Source organism: Rhincodon typus, chromosome 20, assembly GCF_021869965.1.
Source record: "Rhincodon typus isolate 14 chromosome 20, sRhiTyp1.1, whole genome shotgun sequence".
Taxonomy (NCBI): Eukaryota; Metazoa; Chordata; class Chondrichthyes; order Orectolobiformes; family Rhincodontidae; genus Rhincodon; species Rhincodon typus.
Window position 1 is genome coordinate 6,990,754 of NC_063351.1, and position 15,439 is coordinate 7,006,192.

General features: G+C 44.4%; 1 protein-coding gene across 1 annotated transcript in view; it reads left to right on the forward strand.

Annotated features, from left to right (window-relative positions):
* The window catches only part of ank3b (ankyrin 3b), a 345,654-nt gene that overhangs the window by 308,740 nt on the left and 21,475 nt on the right, over positions 1-15,439 (forward strand). The window contains 7 exon segments of the mRNA XM_048609156.1: positions 2,220-2,424; positions 4,256-4,352; positions 6,656-6,884; positions 10,510-10,635; positions 11,943-12,065; positions 12,516-12,542; positions 14,336-14,420. Coding sequence (XP_048465113.1) covers positions 2,220-2,424; positions 4,256-4,352; positions 6,656-6,884; positions 10,510-10,635; positions 11,943-12,065; positions 12,516-12,542; positions 14,336-14,420 — 892 coding nt within the window.

The following is a 15,439-nucleotide window of genomic DNA, read 5'->3' on the forward strand; positions in this document are numbered from 1 at the left end:
TGCCTTTGATTGCCTGAACTAATATTTCAGCTTCTCCTTTCACTGCCTCCTATTATCGTCTTACTTCCCTTGGGAGCTTGCTGTGCCAAAATGGCTGCCGCATTTCCAACATAAACGGCTGCCAGTATTTCTGACCCTTTTGCACTCAGAGGCCTGGGGACAAGCTCCTTCAGTGACCAGAAATGATGGTGTTATTTGCAACGCCTACTCCTTGTCTGTATGTCTGTGCAGTGTGTAAACAGCACAGATCACAGCTTGGCCAGTCTGGACTTCTGAGGAACTGCTTGATACAGCAACATGATCTAACAACCACGTCTGAGGACAATTGCAAAGAGCAAAGGGCTTAATCCCTCCAGATGCTGAGTGTCTGCCTGCCTGATGGAGACAGAACTCCACTTTGAGCTGTCTAGCCACTCCCATTATTTTCCCTTTCATTTTTTTGTTTTCAAAGCCTGGTCTGACATATCCATAATCTCTCAAGAGGGATGCAAAATATGTGTTTAGATTTTACCTTCCACCTACCCTACCCTCAACTTCACTCCAGGTAGGTGGTGCTGTTTATCTTTCATGCTTGCTAATCCTTTGGAGCCTCTCCAATTCTGAGTTCATCGTTCTGTCTAATTTGGCACACTCCAGCCCAATTCCAGATATTCGCAGCTGTTAATAGTGGATTTGCCAAGTTTCCTTAAGATCATCACTTTTGGAATGACTTGCATAACTGAAGGCTCGCAGGAACCAAAGAGCAAAGCAAAACACTCTCGTTTTTGATTTGAGATCTCTCCCTTCGTTACACTTTCCTTTATGCATCGGTCACTTATTTTACATTGTATCATTTCCAGGCTTACTCTCTGCTTTTACTACAAGGTAAATACACCGATCCCACAGATGATGTGAGGGAATCAGTACTAAAGTTTGTAGCCTCATCAGTCACCAGCAGTCTCCTGGTGTGTGGCTCCTGCTGTGAGCTCAGGATTCATGAAAGAACCCATCTACATTATTTCAGCATTATTTCCTCGGTTCTGAGGAAGGGTCATTGGACCCAAAACGTTAACTCTGTTTTTCTCCTTCACAGATGCTGCCAGACCTGCTGAGCTTTTCCAGCAACTTCTGATTTTGTTCCTGATTCACAGCGTCCACCGTTCTTTCGGTTTTATTGTAGCAGGTCTCTGTTCACAGTGATTATGTGGTTGTCAGTGTTGAACGCATAGTGCTGGCTCCAATTCCAAACTGGTACCACTGGATAATTACATCACAGTTTGTAAAGATGCTGATGACACCGTGGATTGCGGTATGAGCTGCACAGGTGCATCAGCATAAAACGCATGGAAACTGAGCTTACATCCTCTGTCCACAAAGTGTTCTTTGAACCTCTACAACCAATTCCTACCCAAAATATCTTGAGGTGATCTTACGTGACATGGTTTTATTCCCAGCTTCAAACTGGCGTATTGCTCATGTAGATTGACCAGCCTGATTATCCTTCTACTCCCTCAAGGTGGATACGGTACAAATCTTCAAAATTATGAAAGATTCAAACAATATACATCCAAAGCTCTTCTGCTGTGTACAGTGTGTAAGAATAAAGAGTCCGACTGTAAAAGCAGAGGACAACAGGCACTGGAGGAAGAACACACTTATTTTAACCAGAAACTGATAGAACAGATTGTAGTAAAGTCCCACTGTTTGTGGAGGGCATAAGTTGCAGAAAAATGTACTTGCGAACGGTGCAATTGTAAGTGGCAAGAATTTAATGAACTGACATGAGTGTTGTAATCAGAAGTTTCAGTGAGTTTAAAGAAGGAATGAAACTATTTTTTGTCCAGAATGGGTTTTGAGGTCATTAGAAATGCATCGATTCAGTGGGCAGATGGGCCAATGGTCTCTCCATCTGCCCAGTTGTTTTACTCTGTAAATAGGTGGACCTTGTGGAGAATTCCTGTGTCCATGATTTCAGAGCAATGTGTTCCTACTGCATGCGTTGGTTTAATTGCAACTTTCAGCCTCTGGTCAGACATAGAAAGTTTCCTAACTGTTGCCTTTGACCTGGAGTTGTCTGTGAGATCGACAAATACAGGTATTAGTTGGAAATAGCTGAACATTACAAAGCACGTAGGTTTTTAAGCTCTGGGATCTGTTCTCCATTCACTATCAACTGATCTGTGATGGGAAATGTGATCCTTGTTATCCAGCGTTACCTTTGTTTTGACATTATTCCACAGGCCCAGCCAATTCCAGACGAACTCGTCAAAAAGATCCTTGGGAACCGAGCCACGTTTAGTCCGATAGTGACTGTGGAACCCAGAAGAAGAAAATTCCACAAACCCATTACTATGACGATCCCGGTGCCACCTACATCAGGAGGAGATGTTTCAAATGGATACAGAGGGGAAACACCAAGTCTCAGACTGCTGTGCAGTATAACAGGTTGGTTTGCCCTCGTACTGTTTGACACAAAATCAATTGAAATGCTGAGCAAGCTGTGACTTTTTTGTTATTATTCACTCATGGGATGTGGGCGTCGCTGGCTGGCCAGCATTTCTTGCCCATCCCTAGTTGCCCCTTGAGAAGGTGGTGGTGAGCTGCCTTCTTGAATCACTGCTGTGGGTTGACCCACAATTCTCTTAGGGAGGGAATTCCAGGATTTTGATCCAGCGACAGTGAAGGAAGACGATATATTTCCAAGTCAGGATGATGAGTGGTTTGGAGGGGAACATGCAGGGGGTGGTGTTCCCATATATCTGCTGCCCTTGTCCTTCTAGATGGAAGTGGTCGTGGGTTTGGAAGGTGTTGTCTGAGGATCTTTGGTGAATTTCTGCAGTGTATCTTGTAGATGGTATGCACTGCTACTACTGAGCGTCAGAAGTGGCAGATCAAATCAAATATATAGTTTTGTTCTTCATTCTTAGCATGTGGAAGTTGCTGGCAAGACCAGCCTTTATTGCCCATCCCTAATTGCCCTGGAGAATGTGTTGGAGAGTCACCTTCTGGAGCTACTGCAGCCTATAACATTTAGGTACTCCAATGCACTGTTAGGAAGTTCCTGGATCTTAAATCAACAACACAGAAGGGACAGTAATGGTTTGAAGGGGAACTTATAAGTGGCAGTATTGCCATGTACCTGTAGTCTCTGTTTGCCCTGGAACTGAGTGACTTGTTAGGCCATTTCAGACAGCAGCTCAGAGTCAACCATATTGCTGTAGGCCACAGATAAGGACAGCAGGTATCATTCCCAAAAGGACATTCATGATCCAGAAGGGCTTTTCTGACAGTCAACAGTGGTTTTCATGGTTGCTATAAACTTTCAGTTCCAGATTTTATTAAATTCAGATTTCATCATGGTGGGATTTAAACCCACGTACTGAGAACATTAGCCCAGAGTTCTGCATTGCTAGCCTGCGATATTGTCTCTATGCATCTGCCTCCCCTGTTGCTGTAGCTTTACCAATCCAGACAAGTGGAGAGTACTCCATCACAATCCTGAAGTGATTAAACACCAGTGTTGTTGCAACCTACCTCGTAACAGTTAGCCTTTACACAACTGTCCCAGTATTCGTCTTAGACACAGGTAACTTGTTACAGCACCTGGAGTTGTGATGAAGGTGGCAATAAACTACCTAGTTTCCTTCGAGATTCCATGTTTCCATCTGTATTTGATTTGATTTAGTATTGTCACACGTACCGAGATACAGTGAAAAGTATTGTTTTATATGCTATCCAGACTAATCATACCTTACGTGAATACATCAGGTAATAGAACAGAATATGGAATATAGTGTTACAGCCACAGAGAAGGTGCAGAGAGAGATCAACTCGAATATATGAGAGGTCTGTCCGTAAGTCTGATAACAGCGGGGAAGAAGTTGTTCTTAAATCTATCGGTGCGTGTTTCCAAACTTTTGTATCTTCTGCCTAACGGAAGAGGGTGAAAGAGAGTATAACTGGGGTGGGAGGGGTCTTTGATGATATTGGCTGCTTTCCCAAGGCAGTGGGAAGTATAGATGGAGTCACTGGAAGGAAGGTTGGTTTGTGTGATGGACTGGGCTGTGTTCACAACTGTCTGTAGTTTCGTGCTGTCTTGAGCAGAGCAGTTGCCATACCACACTGTGACACATCCAGATAGGATGCTTTCTGGTAGATTAAATTGCTATTTATTTCATATTCCAGGAATAAAGCATTATCATTGTTGTGCTGTGAGGTAGCCAAAAGCTCACATTGCTTGTTCTTATGGCTGTCATTTTCTCTCTTTACTTGGTAGGAGGTACATCACCTGCTCAGTGGGAAGAGATCACAGGAACAACACCATTAACCTTTGTGAACGATGCTGTCTCTTTCACAACAAACGTTTCAGCCAGGTACAGTTTTCCAAAGCATTTCCCCTTGCTAAGCACCAAGTCTTTTTAGCTGGAGGGCACAAAGGATGTTCCTTCAGTTATCAATACTTTCAACCAAATTTGCTTAACCTGTGATGAAAGTAGCCAAACTACTTTATCGAGCCTGTTTGCAAAGACAAATGGTCAACAGTGTTACTATTTTAACAAGGAGGGCAGTTTGTCAGGAATACCTGTTTGGATTTTAACCTTTGTCCTGTCCATGCAGATACATGTTCAGCCTCAATGATGTTTCAGTCTTTCAGTTCTCAAAATTAATGGCTCTTTTCGTTCACTCTGCAAGTGATCTGTTACATAGTGTTTTAATTGTATTAGTTGCTGCTTTGAATACGTTCAAAGTGAAATTTAACTCATTGTTTCAATTCTGAATTTGCTCTTTTTATTTTGTGTTGCTTAATTTAAATCATTCCTAGTGGACTGTATTCCACTAGAGATTTTAAGAGCCTTTTTTAAAATAAGGCTTGTGAAAGAAATACCAAGGAAGAACATGAAGACATTTCCATCAAAATGCGAACAAGCCCGGGTGTTCAAAATCCGAATTAAAATGGCCAATAGCCCTCATTCGTTTTGGATAAGAAATGGAAGAAAATCACTTTGGGAGTCTGATCCTTTAAAACTGCCCCATAGTGGCAGAGTTATTTTGAACTGCCCTCATTACACTGTACCCTCTCTGTTGGCCATTACACACTAAATCACTTCACAACTTCCATGTTAGGAACGAATATCGGCTCGTCAGGCCTTCTCCACCATTCAATAAGATCAAGGCTGACCTGATTCCTCCGTATTCCCGCCTGCACCCGATGATCTTTCACCCCTTTGCATGTCAAAATCCATCTATTGCAGTCTTAAAAATACTCAGGTGCTATTTCCACCACTATTTCAAGAAGAGAATTCCAAAGACCCATGATCTTCTGTGACAAATAATTTTTCCTCATTTCTCTCTTAAGTGGGCAACTCCTTACTTTTATGCGGTGGTCCCTGGTTCTAGATTCTCCCATGAGAGCAGACATCCTTTCAACATATTGGTTATCAAGACCCCTCATGATCTTGTATATTTTAATTGCTGCCTCTTACTCCTCTAAACTTGAGTAGGTACAAGCCTAGTCTGTTCAAGCTAGCATCAAAAGACATACCCCTCATTCTAGGAATTAGTCTGGTGAACCTTCTCTGAACTGCTTCCAGTGTATTGATATCCTTACTTAGATACGGAGACTGATACACACACATGGTATTTCACATGTCGTCTCACCATTGCCCTCTATAACTAAAGTATACCCTCCCTACTTATGTACTCAATTCCCCTCATAATAATAACATTCTGTCAGCTTTCCGGATTACTTGCTGCACCTGCATACAAACGTTTTTGAGATTCATGCCCAAAGACACTCAAGTCTCTGCATCTCTGAGCTCTCACCATTTCGACAGTATGTTTTTTTTTAAATTCCTCTTGCCAGAATGGGCAACTTCATTTAGACATTTTCCCACATTATACACCAATCTGCCCAATCTTTGCCAACTCACTTAACCTATCTATATCTTTTTGCACACTCTTAATGTCCTCTTCACAACTTACTTTCCTACCAGTCTTTGTGCCTCTCAGCTTAATTCGTAATTACTGCCATTTGCATAAACATTCCATAAAGATTAAACCAAGTTCCTGTATTTTAGTGAAGTCAGACTTTAGAAAATGCTTTTTTGTTGTTGAGACCAGTTATCCCATGCCCACTATTGTCTCTGCCTGACTTCTGAATTCTGACCCTTTCGGTATGCGCGATGTCCACATTATTTATTTACAACAAACAATTTTCAAAACTACTAAATCTGCTTCAAGTACAACTATAACAGATCTTCATGACAGTTTTGTTCACTAGAAAGGTGTCCGGCATCCAAACAAACTCAAAGACTCTTAGCAACTTCTGTTACACTCCTAAGTTCGCATCTCTTTAATTTTTTTTGATGTAGGAAACAGATAGTGACCGTTTTCATATTTAAATATTGTGGGGAAAAAAGCCCTAATTGTGCAGGATGTGCTCAAAATGTGACTGCATTAGCAAGCCAGTTGTTTTTTATTTTTGGTTCCGAATGGATAATTATCGACTTTCAAAAGAAATGGGACCAGAAATGATGTCCGATAAAATATTCATGTGACCTGGTTTCAGACGGTCATTTGCTGTCTCCTGTTTTGTCTGATCAAGTGTGTTGATATGAACATGCGCCAAGTGCAAAAGATCTCAGTGATCTTCCTGTTTGTATGTTTCTGTGCACAGGTTTTGGCTGGTTGATTGTCGTCAGGTGCCAGAGACTGTTAGCTTAGCGACACAGCTCTACAGGGAGTTAATCTGTGTCCCGTACATGGCCAAATTTGTTGTGTTTGCCAAAATGCACGACCCCGTGGAGGCCCACCTGCGCTGCTTCTGCATGACCGACGACAAAGTCGACAAGACGCTGGAGCAGCAGGAAAACTTCACCGAAGTGGCTCGGAGCAAAGACATCGAGGTACGGTCTCGCCTCTCACTCTGCCTTTTAGTTTCGCACGGGAGAGGCAGCGATCCTCGGAGAGCTGTGGCAGCTTGCTCAGGACCACTTCTGCGCACAGAAACACGACCAACCTCTAGATTCCCCAACTGTTGATTTTCTTTTTGTTTTCTGTTGCAGTGTTGCGCGCACACTTAGAAGGACTCAGTCAGGTAGTCGTGGGGAATCCTCCCTCTGATTGGGGAATCAAAAATGTGGGGAGAATCTGGAGCTGGGTCATTAAGGAGTGTGTTCAAACAGCCCTTTTTTTTGTACCAAGAAGAGTTGAAGCCTTTCCCCTTTAAAAGCTGCCTCTACTGAAGGTTTATTGGAGCTTTCAGATGGGTTGATAGTATTGAGCGACCCGGATCCAGGGCAGATGAATGGGGTCGAGATACAGACTGGCAGGCACTATTTAAATGGTCGCCATGATGTGGAGATGCCCGTGTTGGACTGGGTTGGAAGGTCAGAAGTTGCACGACACCTGGTTATAGGCGAACAGGTTTATTTGAAATCACAAGCTTTCGGAGTGCTGCTGCTTCATCAGGTGACTTCACTCCAAAAGCTTGTGATTTCAAATAAACCTGTTGGCCTATAACCTGGTGTCGTGTGTCTTCTGACTTATTTAAATGATGGCACCGGCTCATGCGTCTGATTGGGCGAATTGTCACCAGTTTATGTTTGCCTTGATCTTTCCCTCCCATTCTGCCTTTCATTTGGAGCCCCATCCCCTCCCCACTTGCCCGCCAGAGACCCCACTAATGCACCTGGTACTTAATCTAATAAAAGGGAAAGTGGTGATGGCCCAGTGTTATTATCACTAAACTGATAATATAGAAACCCAGCTCATTTGCTGGGGACCCGGTTCGAATCCACCACAACAGGTGGTGAAATTTGAATTTAAAATCCCCTGATGATCATGTCACCATTGTCAGTTGTCGGAAGAACGCACCTGGCTCACCATTGCCCTTTAGGGAAGGAAATCTGCCGTCCTCACCTGGTCTGGCCTACATGTGACTCCAGACCCATAGCAATGTGACTGGCTCTCAACTGCCCTCTGAAATGGTCAAGCAAGCCACTTAGTTGTATCAATCGCTACAAAGTCTCAACAAACAGGCCACCTGGCATTGACCTAGGCACCAGAAAAGACAACGGCAGAAACAGCCCTGTAGACCCTGCAAGGTCCTCCTCACTAACATCTGGGGGTTAGTGCCAAAATAGGGAGAGCTGTCTCACAGACTAGTTAAGCAACAGCCTGACATAGTCATACTCACAGAATCATACCTTACAGGCAATGTCCCAGACACCGCCCTCACCATCCCTGGGTATGTCCTGTCCCACCAGCAGGACAGACCCAGCAGAAGTGGCAGCACAATGGGATACAGTCAGGAGAGTGTTGCTCTAGGAGACCTCAACATTGACTCCAGACCCCATGACCTCAGATTAATCATGGGCAGGGAAACCTCCTGCTGATTACCACGTACCGTCCTCCCTCAGCTGATGAGTCAGTACTCCTCCATGTTGAACAACACTTAGAGGAAGCACTGAGGATGACGAGGGCACAAAATGTAGTCTGGGTGGGGGATTTCAATGTCCACCAGCAAGAGTGGCTCAGCAGCAGCACTAGAGATCAAGCTGGTCGGGTCCTAAAGGACATAGCTGCTACACTGGGTCTATGGCAAGGGGTGAGGGAAAATCATACTTGATCTCATCCTTACTAATCTGCCGATACATCTGTCCGTGATGGTAGCATTAACAGTGACCATCGCACAGTCCTTGTGGAGACAAAGTCCCGCCTTCACTATGAGAACAACCTCCATCGTGTTGTGTGGCACTATCACCGTGCTAAATGGGACAGACTTCGCACAGATCTCGCACCTCAAAACTGGGCATCCATGAGGCACGGGGGGCCATCAACAGCAGCAGAATTGTACTCCAGCACAATGTGTAACCTCATGGCCCGGCATATCCCCCACTCAACCATTACCATCAAACCAGGGGATTGACCCTGGTTCAATGGAGAGTGCAGGAGGGTATGCCACGAGCAGCACCAGGCATACCTGAAGTAGAGGTATCAACCTGGTGAAGCCACCAGCAGGACTACTTGCATGCCAAACAGCGAAAGCAGCAAGTGATAGACAGAGCAAAGAGATCCTACCACCAATGGATCAGATCTAAGCTCTGCAGTCCTGCCACATTCAGTTGTGAATGGTGGTAGACAATTAAACAAGTCACTGGAGGAGGAGGCTCCACAAATATCCCCATTTCTGCAGGAGATCCTCAGGGTAGTGTCCTAGGTCCAACCATCTTCAGCTGCCTCACCGGTGACCTTCTGACCATCATAAGGTCAGAAATGGGGAATTTTGCAGATGATTGCACAATGCTCAGCACTCCTCAGATACTGAATCAGTCCGTCTTCATATGCAACAAGATCTGGACAATATCCAGAAGCAAAAACAGAAGTTGCTGGAAAAGCTCAGCAGGTCTGGCAGCATCTGTGAACAGAAATGTGAATGTAGACAATATCCGGCTTGGGCTGATGAGTGGCAAGTAACATTCGTGCTACACAAATACCAGACAATGATCATCTCCAATAAGAAAACAATCTAAGCACTGCACCTTGACATTCAATGGTTTTACCGTCACTGAATCCCCCACTATCAACATCCTTGGGTTAGCATTGACCAGAACCTCAAGTGGACTCACCACAAAAACACTGTGGCTTCAAGAGCAGGTCAGAGGCTAGGAATACTGTGGCAAATAATTCACCTCCTGACTCCCCAAAGCCTGACCACCATCTACAAGGCACAAGTTAGGAGTGAAATGGAGTACTCCCGACTTGCCTGGATGAGTGTAGCTCCAACAACACTCAAGAAGCTCGACACCATCCAGGACAAAGCAGACCACTTGATTGGAACCACGTCCAAAAGCATCCACACTCACCACCACCAACGCTCAGTAGTAGCAGTGTGTACTAGCTACAAGATGCACTGCAGAAATTCACCAAAGATCCTCAGACACCACCTTCCAAACCCACGACCACTTCCACCTAAAAGGACAAGGGCAGCAGACATAGGGGAACACCACCACCTGCAAGTTCCCCTCCAAGCCACTCCCCATCCTGACTTGGAAATATTTTGCCGTTCCTTCACTGTCGCTGGGTCAAAATCCTGGAATTCCCTCCCTAAGGGCATTGTGGGTCAACCCACAGCACCAGGACTGCAGCGATTCAAGAAGGCAGCTCACCACCACCTTCTCAAAGGCAGCCAGGGACGGGCAAGAAATGCTGGCCCAGCCAGCGACACCCACGTCCTACAAATGGATAAAAAATTAATTGACAGGGTCCAGGATGAATGCAGGTGGAAGCCATACTCGGATTCAAGTTCTGTAGCTTGTGCTCCACTGTCTGAATAGAGAACTCATTAAATCATTTTAAGGAGTCTTTGAAAAATACTGTAGGGTTTTTGTTGGTCCAGGACTGGGATTTTAAATGGCTTTGGCGTTAAAGATCGTTGTTGTTCCGTATGTTTCCGCGAGTGAGCTGGTCAGAATAGCTGACACCTTCCTTCAGTCACTGAGTTGTGCATGTTTGTAATCTTGTGAACAGGTTCTGGAAGGTAAACCCATCTTTGTGGATTGCTATGGAAACCTGGTCCCCCTCGCCAAAGCAGGCCAGCAGCTGGTGTTCAACTTCTATGCCTTCAAAGAAAATCGGTTGCCCTTTGGTGTGAAGGTAAGCAAGCAACAACAACTTATTGATGCAACATGTTAGTGACACATTACTGGACTGTAGTGAGCCAAAGGAAGAGGAGGTGACATCAGAACAGGTGATCAGTAGCTTGGTTCAGTGTTCTCTCCTGTGGGCCAGTTGTCATAGATTCAGGCCAGATTTTGTGCTGCATTCTCAGAGCTTCCGTGTATACGATGGAATGTTCAACTAAGGTCTAAGTTCTTAGCTCAGGTGAAGATCTCCCTGCACTATTGCAAGTGAACCAGATAGGTTTTTCCAGCATCCTGGCCAAGTCTCTTGGCTAACGCCATCAAAAACAGATTACCTGCTCCTGAAGAGCTATTAGGGCCAAGTGGCTGAAAACCTTGTCAAAGTCGGGGGGAGTGTTAAGGAACGTCTTAAAGGAGCAGGATGAGGCAGAGAGATTTTAGCAAGATAAATCGAGAGTTTAAGGTTCGGATGACTGTCCCTGTTGAATAGAACTGGGAATGTACGAGGGAAGCAGCAGCAATAATTACCACTTTGTTAGGCTAATGTGTTCAGGCAGAGATTGATTTGAATGTTTTGGTGCTAAACACCTCCCTCGTGGCTCCTGCCCCAAGCAAGACATAATAGCGACTTTGTATAAGTGAGTAAGGACGAGGCACGTGGCCTTTGTCTGAAGCTTTGTATCTATTTTGAAACTCCATCTAAATGTGCCATGAGAGATATAACCTTTGTGCTATTTTTAGATGCTAATTTAGTGGGCTTTCATTTGAAACTCCAGCTGATGATGATAAGGATGTGGTGACCAGTCTAGCACACTTCCAATTCAAAACCCTTTGCTATAAAATAGTGGTTTCTTTATGTGTAGCTGAAAGCAGCATAGGAATGCTGTGTGACAAAGACAACTTGATCTAGTACTAATCAAGATGAAAGTGTGAACTGCGTCCGTATTGACCATTTAATGTCCTTCGGGCTTCTGTACAGTTATTGAATTGTATTCGTTGTTGTATTGTAGGGTCGCAGAGCAGCTAATTGGGCACTGCAAGATCCCACGCAATCTGCTGATGATGAGCAGATCATTGATTTTCCGGCTGTTGGTTTCGGATAAACAATGTGGGACACATCTCCCTCAGTACTCATTGTGCAGTAAGTGCTGCCCTGTGCCTGCTGGTTCTGAAGGCCAGCACACAGTGCATAGCAAGATCCCACAAACAGCCAACGAGATGGCTCGCTGGCTAGGTGGCTTCCAGCTATGTTGGTCGATCCAAGACAGAGAGCTCAACTGTGTCGCCTGTTATGTAACATGAAATGCTCCTTAATTCCAGGTCCGAGACAACAGCCAGGAGCCTTGCGGTCGCCTGTCATTCCTCAAGGAACCGAAGACATCCAAAGGATTACCACAGGCAGCAATCTGTAATCTGAACATAACCCTGCCGGCCCACAAAAAAGTATGTGCAAAGACTTTAACAACCAGGTCTTCTTTTGAAGAGAGAAAGCTTCCTTAATTTGCTAAAGAACCTTTAGAAGTTAGAAACACTGTTCTATTGTAAGATTCTCCGCCTTCTTTTACAGTTTTATTCTTCTCTCAAGACAGTTGTCTAGATGAAAGCGTGGTTTCTTTATGAAGCCCTCATGCTGGTCACTAATTCAGAAACCTATACTGTAGCATTTTCCATCATTTGTTTTGAACTGTGTGTGTGTGTGTGCGCGTGTGTGCGTGTGTGTAAATAAAATCATTAAACATTTTGGTTTTGCTAGCTTTGGGCTTGTGTTGATCTTGTGCTAATCAGCTTGCCTTCTTTCCTACCGACTGGATCCTTCTTTCACATCTGGTGTTTCTTTTCCCTGCTGTCCATTATAATACTCCCTGTCTCTGCAATGCTTCTTGGGACCATAAGGAAACCGAATCTGATCCAGATGAAGAGGTAAAGGAAAATCTGATAATCTGTGTAAAACCTTGACAACTTTCGAGTTATTGCATGGGACAGTGTGCAACTGGGTTCAGCCAATTCATACCAGTGGTCACCCTGACTTTTCCTCACATCAGTGTCAATTGGCCAAACTTCTAAAGCTGGATCCTATTGGAATAGGCAAGCTCCTTCAATTTCTCTTGGCAATTATGAAATCAACTAGCAAAATGGTCTTTTTTTTGTGTGTGTGATCCAATTCATTTTCCCAGATTGTTAAATTGTTGGGAATTTTTTTTTGAAAGACTGAAATTATGCATTGGTGTCATGGCACCTACCTCAGTGCTGTGGAGTGAAGCACAGTATGATATTGTTAAGTTGCTACTGGAGAGTGAGGAAACATTAGTCTGTGTTGTGAGGATTGGCTCAGCTGCTGTGCTCAATAGTTGCATCCTGTTTGTGCTTATTAACCAATATTCCTGTGTGTTTTATGCTGGAATAGAGTCCCAAGCCGTGTGAAGCTGGGACTTAATTCACTTCACGGCTTCCTATACCAGCATTAATCACCAGAGAATTTGTTGTTAAATCAAGTCACTTTGAAGGAAGAAAATTGTAACACACACTCACACTAAAACCAATCGGTTTAACCGGGCAGAAAGCTAACACGCACTTACTTGTAGCCGCAACTTTCACAGAAGCAACGTGTTTGAGCCCAGAACGATACCTTGCGTCCAGGCTATTTTTGTGAGCTCCTTTGCCTTTGAGCGGTGAGCTGGTGCTGTGAAATTCCGTTCGTGTTTCTGTTCACGATTTGTCCATCCCGTTAACATCCGGGAGAGACCCAGCAATGCAACAGTGAGCTCTCGTCAAAAGGACGCACTGCTGCCGAAAAATGAGAGCACAGCTTGCCCTCATTCACGCTGAGCTGTGCTCCGCTGGAAGCTGAAACAGCCGTCCCCTGCAGGAACAGCATTTTGCACTGTCCCAACGTGGCCTGGCATTGAGAGTGACAACTGGGAGAGTCATGGACTGTGCCATTCTGCCCTTGGAGTAGGGGGGAAGCAGCAGTGTTACATCTTTAAAGAGGAATGAATGGTGTTATGACTAATCTGAAGGTAATTAATGGAAAAGTGAGTCACTTCATTTCTTAAAACATCCTGGCTGTATATTGTTGGGGTGAAAAGTGGGAGATGATTTGCCTGCTAAATCAGGACGCATATTGCTCCAGTTAGCGCTTTAGAAACAAGGGAAGTAGGTAACTTTAGCCTGTTCTGCTGCTCAGTATGAACATGGCTGATCAGTTTTATTCATCCACTGGATGAGGGTGTTGCTGGCTGAGCCAGCATTTACTGCCCATCTTGCCCAGTTAAGAGTCAACCACATTGCTGTGGGTCTGGAGTCACATGTAGGCCAGACCAGGTAAGGATGGCAGTTTCCTTCCCTAAAGGACATTAGAGAACCAGAGGGGTTTTTTTTTCCAACAATCGGCAATGGATTCACGGTCATCATTAGACTTTTAATTCTAGACATTGTTTTATTAATAAATTGAAATTCCACCATCTGCCGTGGCGGGACTCAAGCCCAGGTCCCCAGAACGTTACCTGTGGTCTCTGGATTAATGGTCCAGCGATAATACCACGTGGCTACCCCTCCCCATCCATCTCAATTCCCTGTTCCTGCTTTTTCCCTGTACCCCTTGATCTCTTTTAAGTCACAAAATTCTGTGGAGAGGAGTGGCATCTTTGTGAAATCTCATCTAAGATATTTTGATTTGGATTGTGAAATGGCTTCATGTCGTCTTTTCCCCCCAGGCCGAGAGAGCTTCGGAACGTCGTCAGTCTTTTGCGTCCATGGCGTTGCGCAAGCGTTATAGCTATCTTGCGGAACCTGGAATGAGTGAGTCTCGTCTTCTTTCTGTTTGGTATTATTTGATGTCTGTTGACGACCTCTTAATTCTAAAACAAAGCCCATAAATAATTGAAGTTGCGTTGTATTTTACCATAGTTGTCTGTCTATATGTATATCTGGAACGCAAAGTCCAACTTTGATTTGCAAACTTCCACTCAAGTTACTTTACTCCATTGCATTTCATTTTTGTTTTTGTATACGTGTATATGATTTGCTGCTCAAATGAAAGTTGATTCCATGCTGATGGTGATGTACCCTTCTGTATTAGGCATCTGAAGTTCAGTTTCTCGAGCAGTAACCCCAGTAAAAATGAGAGCATGCGTCCATCCTGGGTGGGTCACTGTTTAATCCGAAAATGCTAAAGGTGCCACAGGTTTGGGCACCTGTCACCAATTTAAAGGCAACGTGACTGTAAAGTTTCGCCTAAAACTCAAACTAAGGTTAGCATGCTGGACAGAGAAATGGAAGGAAAGTAGGCTTGCCTTTACGTAGCGCCTTTCACAACCTCAGGCTGTCCCCAACGTATAGTACAATTAGTGAAGTGCAACCACTGTTGTTATGCAGGAAATGAGCCCATTGTGAGTACAGTAATATGGAGCAAACAGCCACAAGTTAATCAGTTTTTCATGATAAATTGTGACCAGGACTCCTGACTCACTCTCAACTCTTTGAAGCGGGACCACTGGATCATTTACACCCACTCTAGAGACCCCCCGGTTTAACGTCTCGTCTGAAAGATGGCACGTCCAGTGGTGCAGCCCTCCCTCAGTCCCACACTCCAGTGACAGTCATGATTTTGTTCTCAAGCCTCTGGTGTGACACTAGGACCTGTTACTCCTAATGAGTGCACTGCCAGTGAGCCAAGCTGACACTGTGAAATGAATTGAATTGAATTAGCTTCATTGTCACATGTACTGAAATGAAAAGTTTATAGTTGCCGTATTACAGCGCCATCTTAGGTACAAAGGTACAAATAGTTAACATCAAATTCTTAGGAAACAAAAAAC